At 38.3% G+C, this 19,071-nt stretch overlaps 1 protein-coding gene and 1 long non-coding RNA gene across 2 annotated transcripts in view; one reads left to right on the forward strand and one right to left on the reverse strand.

Moving 5' to 3' along the window:
* Positions 1-8,409: 8,409 nt before the first annotated feature.
* On the reverse strand, positions 8,410-13,373 carry LOC134293168 (uncharacterized). The gene is made up of 2 exons (XR_010000177.1): positions 13,072-13,373; positions 8,410-8,802 (listed from the first exon to the last, which is right to left on the reverse strand). It is a non-coding gene; the product is annotated as an uncharacterized LOC134293168 (long non-coding RNA).
* Positions 13,374-13,527: 154 nt separating this feature from the next.
* Positions 13,528-19,071, forward strand: part of ywhag (tyrosine 3-monooxygenase/tryptophan 5-monooxygenase activation protein gamma) — a 39,531-nt gene continuing 33,987 nt past the window's right edge. The window contains exon 1 of the mRNA XM_062958964.1: positions 13,528-13,895. Coding sequence (XP_062815034.1) covers positions 13,809-13,895 — 87 coding nt within the window. The 5' untranslated portion in view covers positions 13,528-13,808. The remainder of the gene's footprint in view (positions 13,896-19,071) is intronic.

The following is a 19,071-nucleotide window of genomic DNA, read 5'->3' on the forward strand; positions in this document are numbered from 1 at the left end:
AGATAGATATAGATAGATGATAGATATAGATAGATATAGATAGATATAGATAGATAGATATATCTTAACTATTCAATACAGAATCTTAACTAGTCAATCCTGGCTATTATGTGTGTGTGTGTGTGTCTGTGTATATGACTTCTCCAGCCTCATGGTGACCATCCAAGGCCAATGCCCTTCTGCCAAGTAGGAAGACACAACTCGATCCCCCCCAACAGATGGCCAGACAGCCTCTGCTTGAAAACCTCCAGAGAAGGACACTCTGGGCAACACGTTCCTCTATAGAAAAGCTCTTGACCATCACAACGTTCTTCCTAATGTTCAGGTAGAATCTTGTCCAACTGCCATTGGAATCCACTACTTCATTGTGTCTCCAGAGTAGAAGACAAGGTTTTTTCTGCCTCCTTTTTCTCTCTCTTTCGATCACTTTCTCATTCCCGTCTTCCCAAACCGCCAAGAGACCCTCCCCAGTCTCTTTTCTTCTGCTCCCCTTTCTTCCCGTTTTCCATCCCTTTCCTTTATGGTGCCATGCGTCTCTAGAGAGGATGTCAGGATGAAGGAGGCACATGGCGGTTGCTAGGCAACTAAGGCGGATGCCCTCGCTGGACCGCTTGCCCATTGGCTGGAGAGACTGGTTCCCGGTCGCCTAGGAGATGTCAGCCTGGGTATAGAGGCTGGCTTTTGGGAGGTTCGCATCAAAGAATGGGTCCTTAAGGCTCAGTTATGGGTACCATGAGAACTGCTATTTATATTATTATTATTATTATTATTATTATTATTATTATTATTATTATTGACACAGCAAACAAGATAGATATGCTGGATATCATTTCACAAAATCGCAAGTCGAACACTTCCTAAGTGTCTAGGACTGTGTGATGTATTTTCGGATGATGCGTGCAGATCCCAGTAAGGTGGCCTTTTGCAGTTGGCAGATCGTAATTTTGTCAATGTCTATTGTTTCCAAATGCCGGCTGAGATCTTTTGGCACGGCACCCAGTGTGCCCATCACCACTGGGACCACCTGCACTGGTTTCTACCAGAGTCTTTGAAGTTCAATCTTGAGGTCCTGATAGCGGCTGAGTTTTTCCTGTTGTTTTTCGTCAATGCGACTGTCACCTGATATGGCGACATCAATGATCCAGACCTTTTTCTTTTCCACAGCTGTGATGTCTGGTGTGTTGTGTTCCAGAACTTTGTCAGTCTGGATTCGGAAGTCCCACAGTATCTTTGCATGCTCATTTTCCAATACTTTTGCAGGTTTGGGAGGTGGTACTTGAGGCATAAGTTCCAATGAATCATTTGGGCCACAGAGTTGTGCCTCTGTTTGTAGTCTGTCTGTGCGATTTTCTTACAGCAGCTGAGGATATGATCAATGGTTTCGTCAGCTTCCTTGAACAGTCTGCATTTTGGGTCATCAGCTGATTTTTCAATCTTGGCCTTAATTGCCTTTGTTCTGATAGCTTGTTCCTGGGCCATAAATACCTGGGCCATACCTGTCATAAGATATACTGCTGGCATTATAAACTGGACACAGGTGGAACTGGACAATTTGGACAGAAAAGCAAGAAAACTCATGACCATTCATCATTCACTGCATCCTCGCAGTGATGTTGACTGGTTATATCTGCCTCGGAGATCAGGTGGCAGAGGACTCTTACAAGTAAAACAAGCAGTCAAAGAAGAAGAACATGCCCTGGCAAAATATGTTAAAGCAAAGTGAAGAACCTGCTTTGATGGAGGTCAAAAATCAGAAACTCCTCAAAGCACAGCAGACAAAGAATCAGTACAAGAAAACCGCACTACAAACTAGAGCTGACAGCTGGCACAACAAATCATTGCATGGAAAGTTCCTTGACAAAATTGAAGGAAAAGCTGATAAGGAGAAGACCTGATGATGATGATGATGATGATTATTATTATTATTATTTTCTGTTCTGAAAGTCGTAGTTCCTTATCCATGGGGGTTGTAGTTCCCGCTTCATAGGGAACAGTGGGATTTGTAGTTACCTTTTCTGGGAGTTGTGGTTCCCCCTTCATAGGGAAGTTGTAGTTTCCTATTCTAGGAGTCATGGTTCGTTCTTCGTGTTACATAGTGGAATAATATTTATGTATTTATTTATTTCCTACATTTATATCCCGCTCTTCTCACTCCGAAGGGGACTCAGAGCGGCTTACAAATCAAATGAGCATACAATATACTATTAGCATAGCACAATATAAGCATTACATTACTATATTGTACTATATCATTATACGGCAATATTATTAGTAATATTACATTTAATATATAATTAATATTATTATATTGTATTATTAGTAGTATAATAATATTGTATTCCATTGTAATATTATTATCAATATTATATGTATATACAATATATGATATATTTATAAATTATAAATAATAGTGGGTGCTCAAGTGTTTTCAGGGCCCTTTTCTCTTGCATCTATCCATCCTTCCCTGCTGCTGCTGCAGAGCTGAAGCCAAGCGGCTGCCTTGCCGGCTATTTTAGGGAACTGCAAAGTCACTCGTGTGCCGTCAGCTCCCCGGTTTGGGTTTCAGAGGCAGGCAGGCCCTCTCTTTCTCAGAAGCCGAAAATGTTTTTTGTCTCGGCCTCTTGGGACCCGGAGCAGCGCCGAAATCCCGGTTCCAGTGCAGCCATCTTTCGGGAAGTTCCCCTGTGATATCACTATGCAACACGATTTTTGTTCCTAGGTTATAAATGCTATTTCCTAATTGGTTCTATCATAAAAAAACATGGGAAAAGTGTGTTAAACTGCAATAGCTTTATTTCTGCGGGAGGGACATCCTGCAGCACGTTCTGCTCTAGTTTTTCATTGAATATCTCATCATCAAGACTCAAACAATTCAACCTAGTTTGTGGCAGCCACAAAAACAGTTTCCGGAGTTGAGAAAAATCTCTCAAAGCAAGGACCATACAATGAAACAGGAATAACATAATGAAACGTATTTCTTCAAAATACATATTGAAATACGCAGAACAAAGATTAAAACGCAAAGTTTAAAATTTATGATTGAAAATGACTGTGTAGGGCTGCCGGGAGAGATAGGCAGTGTAAGGTGTTTTCATTGACTCAATAATAATAATAATAATAATAATAATAATAATAATAATAATAATAATACAGTAGAGTCTCACTTATTCAAGACTCGCTTATCCAAGATTCTGGATTATCCAACGCATTTTTGTAGTCAGTGTTTTCAATATATCATGATATTTTGGTGCTAAATTCGTAAATACAGTAATTACAACATAACATTACTTTTTCTGTCAAATTTGTTGTATAACATAATGTTTTGGTGCTTAATTTGTAAAATCATAACTTAATTTGATGTTTAATAGGCTTTTGCTTAATCCCTCCTTATTATCCAAGATAGTCGCTTATCCAAGGTTCTGCCGGCCTGTTTATGTTGGATAAGTGAGACTCTACTATTTTACTTGTTTTTCATTGGTTTAATTATGCTGTATTTTATTGTACATTGAAACTAGGCTTGTCCCCATGTGAGCCGCCCTCAGTCCCCTCTGGGGAGATGGGAGCAGGATATAAATAATAATAATAATAATAATAATAATAATAATAATAATAATAATAACTTTATTTTTATATCCTGCCCCATCTCCCCGAAGGGACTCGGAGCGGCTTACATGGGGCCATGCCCGACAACAATACAATAACCGCAATAAAACAATCAAACAAAGATCTACAATAAAACAATGTCGCATCAATAAAAACATAACATCAATAAACAGTTATAAAAGTCAGGACACAGCATAAAATGGTTAAAATCAGGGGCTAAAAACACGGAGCTGGGCCAAGGGGAAAAACTTCAGCATGGTAGAGGTAGTTTCACAGTTTAAAAAAATCAATAAAGTGCGAAATTATTGTGGCCAGGCAAGCTATTATTCAGGGGTCCCCAAACTAAGGCCCGGGGGCCGGATGCGGCCCATCGAAGCCATTTATCCGGCCCCCATGGCACAAGGGCAGAAGGGGGTTGGGTTAAATGAGCCAAGGGGTCTCTTCTCTTATTATTATTATTATTATTATTATTATTATTATTATTATTATTTATTAACATTGAGGCTGGGTGGCCATCTGTCAGGGATGCTTTGCTTGTGCTTTTAGTGCACAAAGGCAGAAAGGGGTTGGACTAAATGACCCAAGGGGCCGAGTTCCAACCCTCTTTTTATTATTATTATTATTAACATTGAGGCTGGGTGACCATCTGTCAGGGGTGCTTTGCTTGTGCTTTTGGTGCACAAAGGCAAATGGGGATTGGACTCAACGGCCCAAAGGGTCTTTTCCAACCCTCTTTATTACTGTTGTTGTTGTTATTATTATTATTAATTATTATTGCTCAGTGGCCAACTGTAGTCCGGCCCTCCAACGGTCCGAAGGATCGTGAACTGGCCCCTTGTTTAAAAAGTTTGGGGACCCCTGATATTATTAGATGGGCAGGTAAATCGACCCTATAATAATTAACCCTTGAAGGCTTTTTGGAGGAGCCAGGTCTTAAGGTCTTAAAAATAAAGTTGTTGTTATTATTATTATTATTATTATTATTATTATTATTATTATTATTATTATTATTATTACTACTAGCTGTGCCCGGCCACGCGTTGCTGTGGCAAAGTGGTGGTGATATTGGTTAAAAATTGTTGTGTAATTTTTATTTGACGTTATTTATATTTTTTTATTAATTTTATTGTAAGTTATCTTTTTATTTATTATATTTTATTATTTTCTTGTATTATTTTGAGTTATTTTCTGTTATTTTAGTATTTTATTGTATTAATTTTTTTAGTGTTTTTATTATTTTTTATTGGGTTGCTAGGAGACCAAGTTGGAGGAGCTTAGCCTTCTAACTGGCAGCAATTGGATAAAAGCAATTATTCCTCTCTCTCTAATTAGGACTTTATATTTCTTTTCTTTTTGTTGTATCAACCTAGAGGCATGGACGATGGGTTGTGTTGTCAAATTTCAAGGTTGGGGGGGGCTGTAGTTTTGTTGTTTTGTGGGTCGCCGTGATGCCATCACTCTTTTATATATATAGATGTTGTTTTTTATGACTGTTTTATTGATGCTGATGTTTTATTGTTGGGATATTTGTTTTATTGTTTTGCTGTTTTTGTTATATTGTTGTGTTGGGCCAGGCCCCATGTAAGCCTCCCCGAGTCCCTTTGGGGAAATGGGGCGGGGTATAAGAATGAAGTTATTATTATTATTATTATTACTATTATTATTATTATTATTATTGTATGACACAGCAAACAAGATAGAAATGCTAGATTTCATATCACAAAATCACAAGTCGAACACTTCCCAAGTGTGTAGGACTGTGTGATTTATTATTATTATTATTATTATTATTATTGTATGACACAGCAAACAAGATAGAAATGCTAGATTTCATATCACAAAATCACAAGTCGAACACTTCCCAAGTGTGTAGGACTGTGTGATTTATTATTATTATTATTATTATTATTATTATTATTGTATGACACAGCAAACAAGATAGAAATGCTAGATTTCATATCACAAAATCACAAGTCGAACACTTCCCAAGTGTCTAGGACTGTGTGATTTATTATTATTATTATTATTATTATTATTATTATTATTATTATTATTATTTATTGTATGACATGATGATAATGTGTTGTCGAAGGCTTTCATGGCCGAGATCACAGGATTGTTGTATGTTTTCCGGGCTGTCTGGCCATGTTCCAGAATTATTCTCTCCTGACGTTTCGCCCACATCTATGGCAGGCATCCTCAGAGGTTGTGAGGTTACAGCCATAGATGTGGGCAAAACGTCAGGAGAGAATACTTCTGGAACACGGCCATACAGCCCGGGAAACATACAACAACCCGATCATGATAATAATGGTTAACGGGCACAAAGGAAAGGGATCTCCTGGCCTGCCTGACCCTCGGAAGGTGCCGACTCAGAGCTCCTGGCGCCTTGGCAGCCGCGGCTGAGTCATGCCGCAGTCCCTCCTCTGCAGGAGCCGCCAAGGCGCATGTCTCCTCCGCTAATGGCTCTTGATGGGCCTTCGGTGCTTTCTGCTTACGGCTGGCTTCTTCCCGGTCCCATCCATCATCCCCAGGACTGGCAGGATGCAAGAGAGGAAAAGGAAAGGGGAGCCAAGGAGGGGAGAAGGCCATCTCATTCTCATCTAGCAATGTATCCATCTATATTTAATCATATAATAATATATAATAATATTATACTATACTAGCTGTGCCCGGCCACGCGTTGCTGTGGTGAAGTCGGGTGGTATGGGAAATAAAGTATTGAGGAATTGGTAGTAGTTAAGGTAAGGGTAAATGTTTTACCTTACATTAAGTCCATTATAAATGGGCTATATAGCTGTGTGGAAGGGCCTTGAGTCTACCCTGCCATATAATCCAGTTAAAATCAGATAAGTGTGGAAGAGGCCTAAATGAGGCCTAACTCTGCCTGTCCCCTGGGCTGAGTGGGTTGCTAGGAGACCAAGTGGGTGGAGCTTAGCCTTCTAACTGGCAGCAATTGGATAAAAACAATTATTCCTCTCCCTCTAATTAGGACTTTATTTTTCTTTTCTTTTTGTTGTATGAACGTAGAGGCATGGATGAGGGGTTGTGCTGCCAAGTTTAGTGTTTCTGGGATGTGTAGTTTTGTTGTTTTGTCCTAGGCCGAAATTTCATTAACCTTTTATATATATAGATATACTATACTAATATAATAATAATAATAATAATAATAATAATAATTTTATTCTTATATCCCGCCCCATCTCCCCGGAGGGACTCGGGGCGGCTAACATGGGGCCATGCCCAGACACGACAGCACAAATCAGATAAAACATTAAACCGAGCAGTAAAACTTCAACATGATTAAAAACAGTCATAAAAGTCAATATACACAATAATATTAAAATCCCGATTTGGGTCAAAATATTATAATATATTGTATATACATGTCATATTAACAATAATATGATGTAATAAAATGTAATAATTATAATTCACTATTATAATTGTACAGTAGAGTCTCACTTATCCAACATTCGCTTATCCAAGCTTCTGGATAATCCAAGCCATTTTTGTAGTCAATGTTTTCAGTATATCATGATATTTTGGTGCTAAATTCGTAAATACAGTAATTACAACATAACATTACTGCGTATTGAACTACTTTTTCTGTCAAATTTGTTGTATAACATGATGTTTTGGTGCTTAATTTGTAAAATCATAACCTAATTTGATGTTTAATAGGCTTTTCCTTAATCCCTCCTTATTATCCAAGATATTCGCTTATCCAAGCTTCTGTCAGCCTGTTTAGCTTGGATAAGTGAGACTCTACTGTATATTTATATTACTAATAATATTGCAATATAGTCGTATAATATAATATATTGTATGTATATATACTTGTGGCGAAGTGTGTTAAAGCACTGAGCTGCTGAACTTGCAGACCGAAAGGTCCCAGGTACAAATCCTAGGAGCGGAGTGAGTGCCCGCTGTTAGCTCCAGCTCCTGCCAACCTAGCAGTTCGAAAACATGCCAATGTGAGTAGATCAATAGGTACCACTCCGGCGGGAAGGTAACGGCGCTCCATGCAGTCATGCCAGCCATGTGACTTTGGAGGTGTCTACGGACAAAGCTGACTCTTCGGCTTAGAAATGGAGATGAGCACCAACCCCCAGAGTCGGTCACAACTGGACTTAACATCAGGGGAAACCTTTACCTTTACTAATACAATGTAATAATAATTATAATTCACTATTATAATTGTATATTTATATCACATGCAATATTACTAATAATATAGCAATATAGCCGTATAATATAATATAATATAATATAATATATTGTGTATGTATCTCACTTATCCAACACTCGCTTATCCAATGTTCTGGATTATCCAACACATTTTTGTAGTCAATGTTTTCAATACATCATGATATTTTGGTGCTAAATTCGTAAATACAGTAATTACTACATAGCATTACTGCGTATTGAACTACCTTTTCTGTCAAATTTGTTGTAAATCATGATGTTTTGGTGCTTCATTTGTAAAATCATAACCTAATTTGATGTTTAATAGGCTTTTCCTTAATGCCTCCTTATTATCGAACATATTCGCTTATTTAATGTTCTGCCGGCCCGTTTATGTTGGATAAGTGAGACTCTACTGTACAATGTAATAATAATTATAATTCACTATTATAATTGTATATTTATATTACATGCAATATTACTAATAATATAGCAATATAGCCGTATAATATAATATATTGTATGTATATATACTTGTAAACCGCCCTGAGTCCTCTTCGGGGTGAGAAGGGTGGGATAGAAATGCCGCTAATATAAATAAATAATAAATATCAGCTGTGTATATTGATTATCATCTATTTATTTTCATGTATCATCTCATTAGCTAACTAGTAGCTCGATATCGTCCATCTATCAGATAGATATAATCATTAACTTTCTCAAACCCTGCATTTTTTTTAGATGCTGCAAAAATCTGGTAAACTTGCTGTTCGATCTATCCAGTTTCAAAAGGCTCAATCTTTCCCAAGGCCTGGGGATGCCCGAGGCATCCAATGTGTTCAGGCCTGCTTCCCGGCTGCTTTGCTGGCTCACGGCTTCGTCCAAAGAGAGGAAAGCGCCGCTTGCGCTGCAATGCAGCAGCAGCAGTGCCAGCGCATGCCTGCTTGCCGTAATGCAATGTGGGCCGGGGATGGAGGCTTCCGTCCAATGGCTGCGCCTCTTTTCTTCCTCCTGGAGAGAGAAAGCGATATGGATAGTCTTTCTAAACCACATGAGCCCAGAGTGTGACGCAGCAGCTGCAAAAGCCAATGCCATTCTCAGCTCTGTCCTGGGCCTTTCAGGGATCTTCAGCCTATTTTTCAATGACTTGGATATGCAGTGGGATACTCTTCATTCTATCATATTTGGATCCCGACAGATGGTTTGGATGGGCCATCGGTCAGGAGGGCTTTGATTGTGTCTTGCTGTACGGCAGAAAAGGATTGGATTAAATGACCTTTGGAGATCCAATATAATAATAATTATTATTATTATTATTTTATTATGACACAGCAAACAAGATAGATATGCTGGATTTCATATCACAAAATCGCAAGTCAAACACTTCCCAAGTGTCTAGGACTGTGTGATGTATTATTATTATTATTATTATTATTATTATTATTATTATTATTATTATTATTATTTTATTATGACACAGCAAACAAGATAGATATGCTGGATTTCATATCACAAAATCACAAGTCAAACACGTCCCAAGTGTCTAGGACTGTGTGATGTATTATTATTATTATTATTATTATTATTATTATTATTATTTTATTATGACACAGCAAACAAGATAGACATGCTGGATTTCATATCACAAAATCACAAGTCGAACACTTCCCAAGTGTCTAGGACTGTGTGATGTATTATTATTAATTATTATTATTATTATTATTATTATTATTATTATTTTATTATGACACAGCAAACAAGATAGACATGCTGGATTTCATATCACAAAATCACAAGTCGAACACTTCCCAAGTTTCTAGGATTGTGTGATGTATTATTATTATTATTATTATTATTATTATTATTATTTTATTATGACACAGCAAACAAGATAGACATGCTGGATTTCATATCAGAAAATCACAAGTCGAACACTTCCCAAGTGTCTAGGACTGTGTGATGTATTTTCGGATGATGCGCGCAGATCCCAGTCGGGTGGCCTTTTGCAGTTGGCAGATCGTAATTTTGTCAATGTCTATTGTTTCCAAATGCCGGCTGAGATCTTTTGGCACGGCACCCAGTGTGCCCATCACCACCGGGACCACCTGCACTGGTTTCTGCCAGAGTCTTTGAAGTTCCATCTTGAGGTCCTGATAGCGGCTGAGTTTTTCCTGTTGTTTTTCGTCAATGCGACTGTCACCTGGGATGGCGACATCAATGATCCAAACCTTGTTCTTTTCCACAACTGTGATGTCTGGTGTGTTGTGTTCCAGAACTTTGTCAGTCTGGATTCGGAAGTCCCACAGTATTTTTGCGTGCTCATTTGCCAATACTTTTGCAGGTTTGTGATCCCACCAGTTCTTTGTTATTATTATTATTATTATTATTATTATTATTATTATTATTATTATTATTATTATTTTATTTTTATACCCCGCCCCATCTCCCCAAAGGGACTCGGGGCGGCTTACATGGGGCCAAGCCCAGGATAAACAGACAATGTAAAAACACAACAGTAAAACAAATCAATCAACAATAGAATAGATCATAAAACTAATAAGGTCACATAAAACAGACATACTGTATATACTCGAGTATATGCCTAGTTTTTCAGCCCTTTTTTAAAGACTGAAAAAGCCCCCCTTGGCTTATACTCGGGTGAGGGTCCTGGTTGGCTTATATTTGGGTCAGCTTCTACTCGAGAATATATGGTACATTTATAATTTTTCTCTATTATTATTGATATTATTACATTTATTATTTTCCCCTATTCTTGTTGCTACTATTACATTTATTTTACTCTATTATTATTATTAATACATTTATTTCACTCTGATATTATTATTATTGCATTTATTATTTTACTCTATTTATTAGTACATGTATTATTTTCCTGTATTTATTATTATTATTATTATTACATGTATTATTTGACTCTATTATTATTAAAAGGATCCATAAGCACATTTACATAGAAGAAGATGAGAATAATGATTTAATCAGAGTTGGACAATCTTATCTTAAATTTGAGCTTGATGTAAATATTCAAAAACATTTAACCTACTGATGGTTCAATTAATGTAATGTTATTGGTATCTGTTTTTATTTCTGAAATTTACCACCCTCGGCTTATACTGGAGTCAATGTTTTCCCAGTTTTTTTGTGGTAAAATTAGGTGGGTCGGCTTATATTCGGGTCAGCTTATACGATACTTTAGTAAAATCCTGGGTTGGCTCCTAAAAGGAACTGGGCCAAAGAAAGTGTCAGAATCCTAGGATTTTAGGCCTTTGCATCCTCAGATTTAAGACATACAGCTTTTAAGATCCCTTTGAAACCAATTGGGATTGGATGGAGCAAAGAAAAAGGGAAAAAGCAAAACAACGGGGCAATTTGACAGATGTTCGGGCACGACATCACAGCCGGGCACCAGACAACGATCGGAAATAATAGGGGGTCTGCCACCTGGACCCCTTGGCGCCAATTGTCCTGGGTCAATTAATAATAAATACATAATTAATTAATAATGAATGGCTAAATGCTCATCCACCGAGGCCATTGGGACGGTGGTAAACAAAGGCCTTTGCGGGACAATATCCCTGATCTGGAACCCCAAAACACTGGGAGAAGGAAACATTTCCTGATGTTAAGAACTGTGTCTTCTTCTCCGGAGGCTTTGAAGCTTGGATGGCCCTCTGTCGGGAGGGATTGGATGGTGCCTTCCCCGCCTGGCAGAATGGGCGGTTGGATTGGATGGCCTTTAGAGGTCTCGCCTCACTCATTTGTGGGCTGGATGCATTTCCTGGCATTCGCTTCCTTTGCGGTGGAAAAGCAATGGCCTACCAGGCAAGAAGGCACCATCCGATCCCTCCCGACAGATGACCATCCAGCCTCTGCTTGGTAATAATAATAATAATAATAATAATAAGAACAACAACAACATTCTAGAGTTGGAAAAGGATCCCAAAGAGCTATCCAGTCCATCCCTTCTGTCATAAAGGAAGGCACCATCCGATCCCTCCTGACAGATGACCATCCAGCCTCTGCTTGGTAATAATAATAATAATAAGAAGAAGAACAACAACAACATTCTAGAGTTGGAAAAGGATCCCAAAGAGCTATCCAGTCCATCCCTTCTGTCATAAAGGAAGGCACCATCCGATCCCTCCCGACAGATGACCATCCAGCCTCTGCTTGGTAATAATAATAATAAGAAGAAGAACAACAACAACAACATTCTAGAGTTGGAAAAGGATCCCAAAGAGCTATCCAGTCCATCCCTTCTGTCATAAAGGAAGGCACCATCCGATCCCTCCTGACAGATGACCATCCAGCCTCTGCTTGGTAATAATAATAATAATAACAACAACAACAACATTCTAGAGTTGGAAAGGGATCCCAAAGAGCCATCCAGTCCACCCCTTCTGTCATAAAGGAAGGCACCATCCGATCCCTCCCAACAGATGACCATCCAGCCCCTGCTTGGTAATAATAATAATAATAAAATAATAATAATAATATTCTAGAGTTGGAAAAGGATCCCAAAGGGCCATCCAGTCTACCCCCTTGTCATAAAGGAAGGCACCATCCGATCCTTCCTGACAGATGATCATCCCGCTTCTGCTTGGTAATAATAATAATAATAATAATAATAATAATAATAATAATAATAATAATAACAATATTTTAGAGTTGGTAAAGGATTCCAAAGAGCCATCCAGTCCACCCCTTCTGTCATAAAGGAAGGCACCATCTGATCCCTCCCGAGAGGTGGCCATCCAGTGTCTGCTTGGTAATAATAATAATAATAATAATAATAATATAATAACAATATTCTAGAGTTGGAAAGGGATCCCAAAGAGCCATCCAGTTCACCCCTTCTGTCATAAAGGAAGGCACCATCCGATCCCGCCCGAGAGGTGGCCATCTAGCCTCTGCTTAATAATAATAATAATAATAATAATAATAATAATATAATAACAATATTCTAGAGTTGGAAAGGGATCCCAAAGAGCCATCCAGTTCACCCCTTCTGTCATAAAGGAAGGCACCATCCGATCCCGCCCGAGAGGTGGCCATCTAGCCTCTGCTTAATAATAATAATAATAATAATAATAATAATAATAATAATAATAATAATAATAATAATAAAAAAATAATAATATTCTAGAGTTGGAAAGGGATCCCAAAGGGCCATCTAGTCTGCCCCCTTCTGTCATAAAAAAAGGCACCACCCGATCCCTCCTGACAGATGACCATCCAGACACGGTTAAAAATCCATACCATAGATTGAGAGAGTGTGACTTCCAATCCAAGGCCCAATAGGAAGCAAGGCAAAGGAAAAGGGGAGAAAGCCATGGATATATAATAGATTAGTATTATTACATTACAATGTTATTATTTCTATATATTATATTAGCGATATCTCTATTTTTAATATAAATCTATCATTAAGACTGGCTGCTTCGCGTGTGTTGCTTGAGGCCAAAGCAGCGCGCGTGGCTTCCTGGGAAATGTAGTCCCCTCTGCCGCGGCTTCCCCTGCGAGCTCGTTGCTGTGGTTCTGAAAGGAAACCACAACTCCCGTCGTGCTTTGCGCGCGGGGCGAGAGGGAGGGAGCGTGAGGCGCCTTGGGAGGAGAGGAAAGCCAAAGGGGGCGTGGCTTCCCAGAGCGAAAGAGGCGGGGCTTGGAGTTGCAGGAGGGGGAGGAGGGTTGCGCATGCGCGCCTTCGCTGCGTCGCCGCTGCCGTCAGAGCAGTCGCGGCGCGAGCGGGGAAGGAGGCGAGTGCGCTCTCTCCGTCTCTCTCTCTGAAGGGAAAAAGCCCGGCCAGCCAATCAGATCTCCCGCTTGCTCTTTTTCTCCCCTCTCTCTTTTTTCTCTCCATTTCTCTTTCTCTCTCTCCTTCAGACCGGTTGATTTTGTGTTTCTCGCTCCAGCGACTCGGTCGGGCGAGAAATTTTGATCGATTGCCTTTTGAAATTTTTTTTTATATTAATTTTCAAAAACAACAAATAAGAAAGATGGTGGATCGTGAGCAGCTGGTGCAGAAAGCCCGGCTGGCCGAGCAGGCTGAGCGCTACGACGACATGGCGGCTGCCATGAAGAACGTGAGTTTTTGCCTCTTAGCAGAAGGGCCCGCCCGCCTCCTTTTTTTCCTCCTCTTGGTGTATTGAGATATATAAATAGATTGATTTCTGGGATATTATTATCTATTGATTTCTGGGGTATTAATATATATTGGGTTGCTGTGAGTTTGCCAGGCTGTATGGCCATGTTCCTGTAGCATTCTCTCCTGACGTTTCGCCTGCATCTATGGCAAGCATCCTCAGAGGTTGTCAGGTCTTTTGGAAAGTAGGCAAGTGGGTTTTAGGTGTCTGTGGAATGATGTCCAGGGTAGGAGAAGGAACTCCTGTCTGCTTGTTGCAATTGATCACCTTGATTAGCATTGAATAGCCTTGCAGCTTCAAAGCCTGGCTGCTTCCTGCCTGGGGGAATCCTTTGTCGGGAGGTGTTAGCTGGCTATTCAGTGCTAATCAAGATGATCAATTGCAACATTCCCACCTGCCTCAAACAGACAAGTTCTTCCTCCCACCCTGCCGTAGACGCGGGCGAAATGTCAGGAGAGAATGCTTCTGGAACATGGCCAAACAGCCCAGTAAGCTCACAGCGACCCATGAAAGCCTTCAATAAAAACCTCATCTGGGGTATTAATATATATTGATTTCAGGGGTAAATATATATATTGATTTCGGAGGTATTAATATGCATTAATTTCTGGGGTATTAATATATTCATTTCCGGGGTATTAATATATATTGATTTATGGGGTATTCATATATTAATGATTGGGATATTAATTTATATTCATTTGGTGGTATTAATATATATTCATTTCTGGTGTATTAATATCTGTTATTGTAGGTTGTCACTATATAGTAAATATTAATTTCTGGGATGCTGATATATATTGATCGTCCAAATGTCCACATTAAAATATAAAATACATTCATATCTCTCTGTAATAGATATAGATACACACTTAAACACATGTGTACCTATAAAATATGCATATGTGCACAAATATATTTACAGTATGTGTATACACACATATATATGTACCTATATATTTAATATGCTTCAATCTGCACATGTATATATACATGCGTGCATAAGTAATTATAGACACACACATATATTTACTATATGTAGATATACACATATGTATAGGATGGTCAAAAAGTCTCCATAAATTTTATATACATATCTACACAATTGTATATTATATATACACTCACACACACATATACATATATAGATAGATCGATATCTTGTAATGATTTTTTTGCAACTAAAGTTACATTTAGCTACAATTTCCCATTTGCCGTATGTATAGCACGTTTTGGGACATACATATGCACCTATACATCTATATAATATGCATAAATACACACTTACATATGTATATACCACATATTTAATAGGTATCGATATATACATGTATACACACCTATATTTATGCTTCAGCGTACACACATATAGATATACATAGGTATTTCATGTGTAATATATATACATATCTATAGAGAGAGGTATATGCATATATAGATCCACATATAGGTGTTGGTATATAGGTATATATAAATGCCCTCATCTATATGTATCTATATAGAAAGAAACACACACACATATATTTGCAATCATAAAGGTATGTATTTTTATGTGTAATATATGTATATAGAGAGGTATACATATATATAGATCCACATATAGGTGTTGGTATATAGCTATATATAAATGCCCTCATATATATGTATATATATATAGAGAGAGATAAATACACACACATATATATATTAGCAAGCATATAGGTATGTATTTTTATGTGCAATATATGTATATATAGAAAGAAACGCGCACATATATATTTGCAAGCATATAGGTATGTATATTTATGTGTAATATATATAGAGAGAGGTGAATGCATATATAGATCCACATATAGGTGTTGGTCTGGACACACACATATGTGTAGACGTATGCATATATAGATAACCTCATATATATATATATAGAGAGAGAGAGAGAGAGGGAGGAATACACACACACATATATATTTGCAAACATATAGAATATTGCAGTGAAAAAAGGGGAGGTTGTGCAAAGGATGGATTACAATACAACAATTTTTTTTAGTACTACTCTTCCGATATGACACAACTGGGCTGTTCTATCATTTGGATTGCTTTGGAAGGAATTTGATATATTGGATCTGGCTCTGATTCCCAGATAGATAGATAGATAGATAGATAGATAGATAGATAGATAGATAGATAGATAGATATAGATATAGATATAGATATAGATATATATAGATACACACACACACACACACACACATATGTATATGCATATGTATATATGTATATGTGTGTGTATATATGTGTGTGTGTGTGTGTGTGTGTGTGTGTGTGTGTATATATATATATATATATATATATATATATATATATATATATATATATGGAAGGTTGGGTATATTGCATGGAAAAGGTGACGGCCTTGGGAGGAGAAATGTCCTTTTATTTGGAAGGCAAACAAATAGAATATGAGAAAGGGAATGTCGATGTGCTTGGAAGCAAGCTGCACTCCCATTCATATATCTGTATATATAAGAAAAAATGGATTATATAGTTGTGTGGTGTCTATTGATACAAACAATAGAAACCAGTATTTCCCCTTGTACGTGCCTATGCCATTTGTGCCTGGATTTGGGGATATTTCCCCTTCCGTTCAGTCCCTTGCTTGCTGCATTTCTTCCCGAAAGGTGCCAAAGAGCCAAGACCTGTGTTCCCGAAAGGTGCCACGCCTAAAAGGAGGAAAACCAAAGGAAGAATAACAATGCCCTTTCAAATACAAAGACCCCCTTTATATACACAGACATATCTATACAAACCCCAAGACCCATTCTTTGACCCTTTGGCTATTGCAGACCACCAAGGAACGCTTTATAAGTGTTGTCATTTGGGGCACCCTAGGTTTGCCTTCTCTGCTCTAAATGGATTCGGGTCTGATGTGCTTAGCATCGTAGGCGCGGCTTTCCCATTTTTTATTTATTTTTGGTATGGCGGAAACTGGGTTGCTTTGTCATCTTCGCGAAGTCATTGTCTCGGATGGAAGGAGGAGGAAGAATCCTGCTTTATCATAGGGCCTTGTTAAAGCCTCCCACCCATATTTATGTGTGTGTTTAGGTGCTGCCTTTGTGTCCTTTTGGGTGTCTGACCCCTCCCATGGGTTGCTCTTTTCCAGAAATGGGAGGAATCCGGATCTGCTGTTGTGCCTTTTTTTTTCTTTCTCTTCTTGCCCCCCCCCCTTCCTTACCTCTGGCCACTCCCTGCTATTGCTCCCCATTCGTTCTTCAGTCCCGGTTGCCACGTTCCAGACCTCTGCAACCCCACCCATCGCCATTGCCAACCTCAGGCTGAAGCCACCCAAAGACAGGGCAGTGGGGGGCCTTTAGTGCATATATATGTGTGTATGTATATCTTCTATATATATCTATATATATAAAAGGCTTTTGGCATCACGGCAACTCACAAAACAACAAAACCCAACACCCACCAAACTCTAAAATTGGCAACACAATCCATCATCCCTGCCTCCAGTAAGATACAACACAATCACACAAAAAATACAATCACAACACCCAAAAAAAAAGGCCAAAACCCACAACAGGCAATGTGCCATGCTTTCTATATTTTGTAATATATATATATATATAATACAAAATAATAAATACAGTAGAGTCTCACTTATCCAACACTCGCTTATCCAACGTTCTGGATTATCCAACGCATTTTTGTAGTCAATGTTTTCAATATATCATGATATTTTGGTGCTAAATTCTTAAATACAGTAATTACTACATAGCATTACTGCGTATTGAACTACTTTTTCTGCCAAATTTGTTGTCTAACATGATGTTTTGGTGCTTCATTTGTAAAATCATAACCTAATTTGATGTTTAATAGGCTTTTCCTTAATGCCTCCTTATTATCCAACATATTCGCTTATCCAACATTCTGCTGGCCCGTTTATGTTGGATAAGTGAGACTCTACTGTACAGCCAGACATTGGAGCTGCAAGGATATTCAGTGCAATTCCACCACACCAATAAAAGATTAACCTTCATAAAAGGCGACCAGGCTTTGAAACAGTGATACAACTCTGAAGCTGGCCAACCAAAGATTTCCCCTGGGTAGCAAGCACCCAGGCTTTGAACCACCGAGGCTATTCATTACAATTCTACCACCCCCCAAAAAATTCCCCTAAAAGGCAACTACCTAACCTTCCAAGCAGCAAGCCTATTCCTTTCTATTCCGCCTCACCAAACAAGGATTCACATAAGAAAATGGCCAGGCTTTCAGGCTACAAAGCTATTCACTGTTATTCCACCTACCTAACAAAGAATTCCCATAAGCCACAGCAACGCGTGGCCAGGCACAGCTAGTATATATATAAAAGAGTGATGGCATCACGGCAACCCACAAAACAACAAAACTACAGGCCCCCCAACCTCGAAATTTGACAACACAACCCATCATCCACGCCTCTAGGTTGATACAACAAAAAGAAAAGAAAAATAAAGTCCTCGTTAGAGAGAGAGGAATAATTGCTTTTATCCAATTGCTGCCAGTTAGAAGGCTAAGCTCTGCCCACTTGGTCTCCTAGCAACCCAATAAAAAATAATAAAAAAACACTAAAAAATAATTTAAAACACTAAAAAAATTAATACAATAAAATACCATAATAACAGAAAATAACTAAAAATAATACAAGAAAATAATAAAATATAATAAATAAAAATATAACTTACAATAAATAAAATTAATAAAAAATTGCAAATAACGTCAAATAAAAATTACACAACAATTTTTAACCAATATCACCACCACTTTGCCACAGCAACGCGTGGCCGGGCACAGCTAGTATATATATATATATATATATATATATATATATATATATATACACACATAAAAAGGTAAAGGTTTCCCCTGACGTTAAGTCCAGTCGTGATCAACTCTGGGGGTTGGTGCTCATCTCTATTTCTAAGCCAAAGAGCCGGCGTTGTCCATAGACATCTCCAGGTCATGTGGTCAGCATGACTGCATGGAGCGCCATTACCTTCCCGCTATTAATCTACTCACATGTTGGCATATATATATATATATACACACACACACATACATATATGCACATACACATATGATATATATACATACA

The sequence above is a fragment of the Anolis carolinensis genome, unplaced genomic scaffold (genome assembly GCF_035594765.1).
Source record: "Anolis carolinensis isolate JA03-04 unplaced genomic scaffold, rAnoCar3.1.pri scaffold_7, whole genome shotgun sequence".
In the NCBI taxonomy this organism is placed as follows: domain Eukaryota; kingdom Metazoa; phylum Chordata; class Lepidosauria; order Squamata; family Dactyloidae; genus Anolis; species Anolis carolinensis.